This window comes from Thermobia domestica, chromosome 11 (genome assembly GCF_964235325.1).
Source record: "Thermobia domestica chromosome 11, izTheDome1.hap1.1, whole genome shotgun sequence".
NCBI lineage: Eukaryota > Metazoa > Arthropoda > Insecta > Zygentoma > Lepismatidae > Thermobia > Thermobia domestica.
Window position 1 is genome coordinate 213,209,307 of NC_137464.1, and position 751 is coordinate 213,210,057.

The following is a 751-nucleotide window of genomic DNA, read 5'->3' on the forward strand; positions in this document are numbered from 1 at the left end:
GAAACAAATTACATCGAAATGAATCTAGTTTTGCTTCGATTTGTTCTAACACTTTATCCCATAGCTCATGTATCAAGAGTCCACTAGTCCAGTTCAATAATTTGCCACTCCTTTATTTCTTTTTCTATCGTGCTTCCTTCCATTTCCTTATTTTGTCCTATTCTCCCTTTCCACTCCTTGGACACCTTCCCAATCTTTCTCAAGACATGGAAGTGCTGAAGAGCTTATTAAGAACAGACGGGGTAAAGATGAACAGAAAAGGAGGACGGAGAGTTCTCAACGTGATTAAGAAGATGAGAAGTAGAAGAAAGGACACATATGAAGAAGATGAAAGTGTAGTGTATGTAAAGATTGTGATATGAAATACATTGGGCAAAACAGGAGGACAAACTTAAGGAAAGAATAAAAGAACATCATAGGGATGATGTGAAGCATAAGAGAGAGAATAATGCTATTTACAAACACGTTAAAGATACGGGCCATGAGATAGATTGGATAGGTGTCCAAGGACTGGAAAGGAAGAATAGGACAATAACGACATAGGAGGAAGCACGATGGATAAAGAAAGAAAGGAAGAAGTGACAAATTAATGAACTGGACAAATGACTCTTGATACATGAGCTATGGGATAAAGTTGAAACAAATCGAAGCAAGAGGGCCAAACTAGACTTATTTATATGTAATTTATTTCTATTTATATTATTGTAGTTATAATTAATTATTTCTGTTCATCTTCATGTTACATTTACGA

The 751-nt window shown here is 35.4% G+C and overlaps 1 protein-coding gene across 1 annotated transcript in view; it reads left to right on the forward strand.

The window, feature by feature from the left end:
- The first annotated feature begins 248 nt into the window (after positions 1-248).
- The window catches only part of LOC145665451 (uncharacterized), a 499,990-nt gene continuing 499,487 nt past the window's right edge, over positions 249-751 (forward strand). Inside the window, exon 1 of the mRNA XM_081732759.1 lies at positions 249-340. Coding sequence (XP_081588885.1) covers positions 249-340 — 92 coding nt within the window. The remainder of the gene's footprint in view (positions 341-751) is intronic.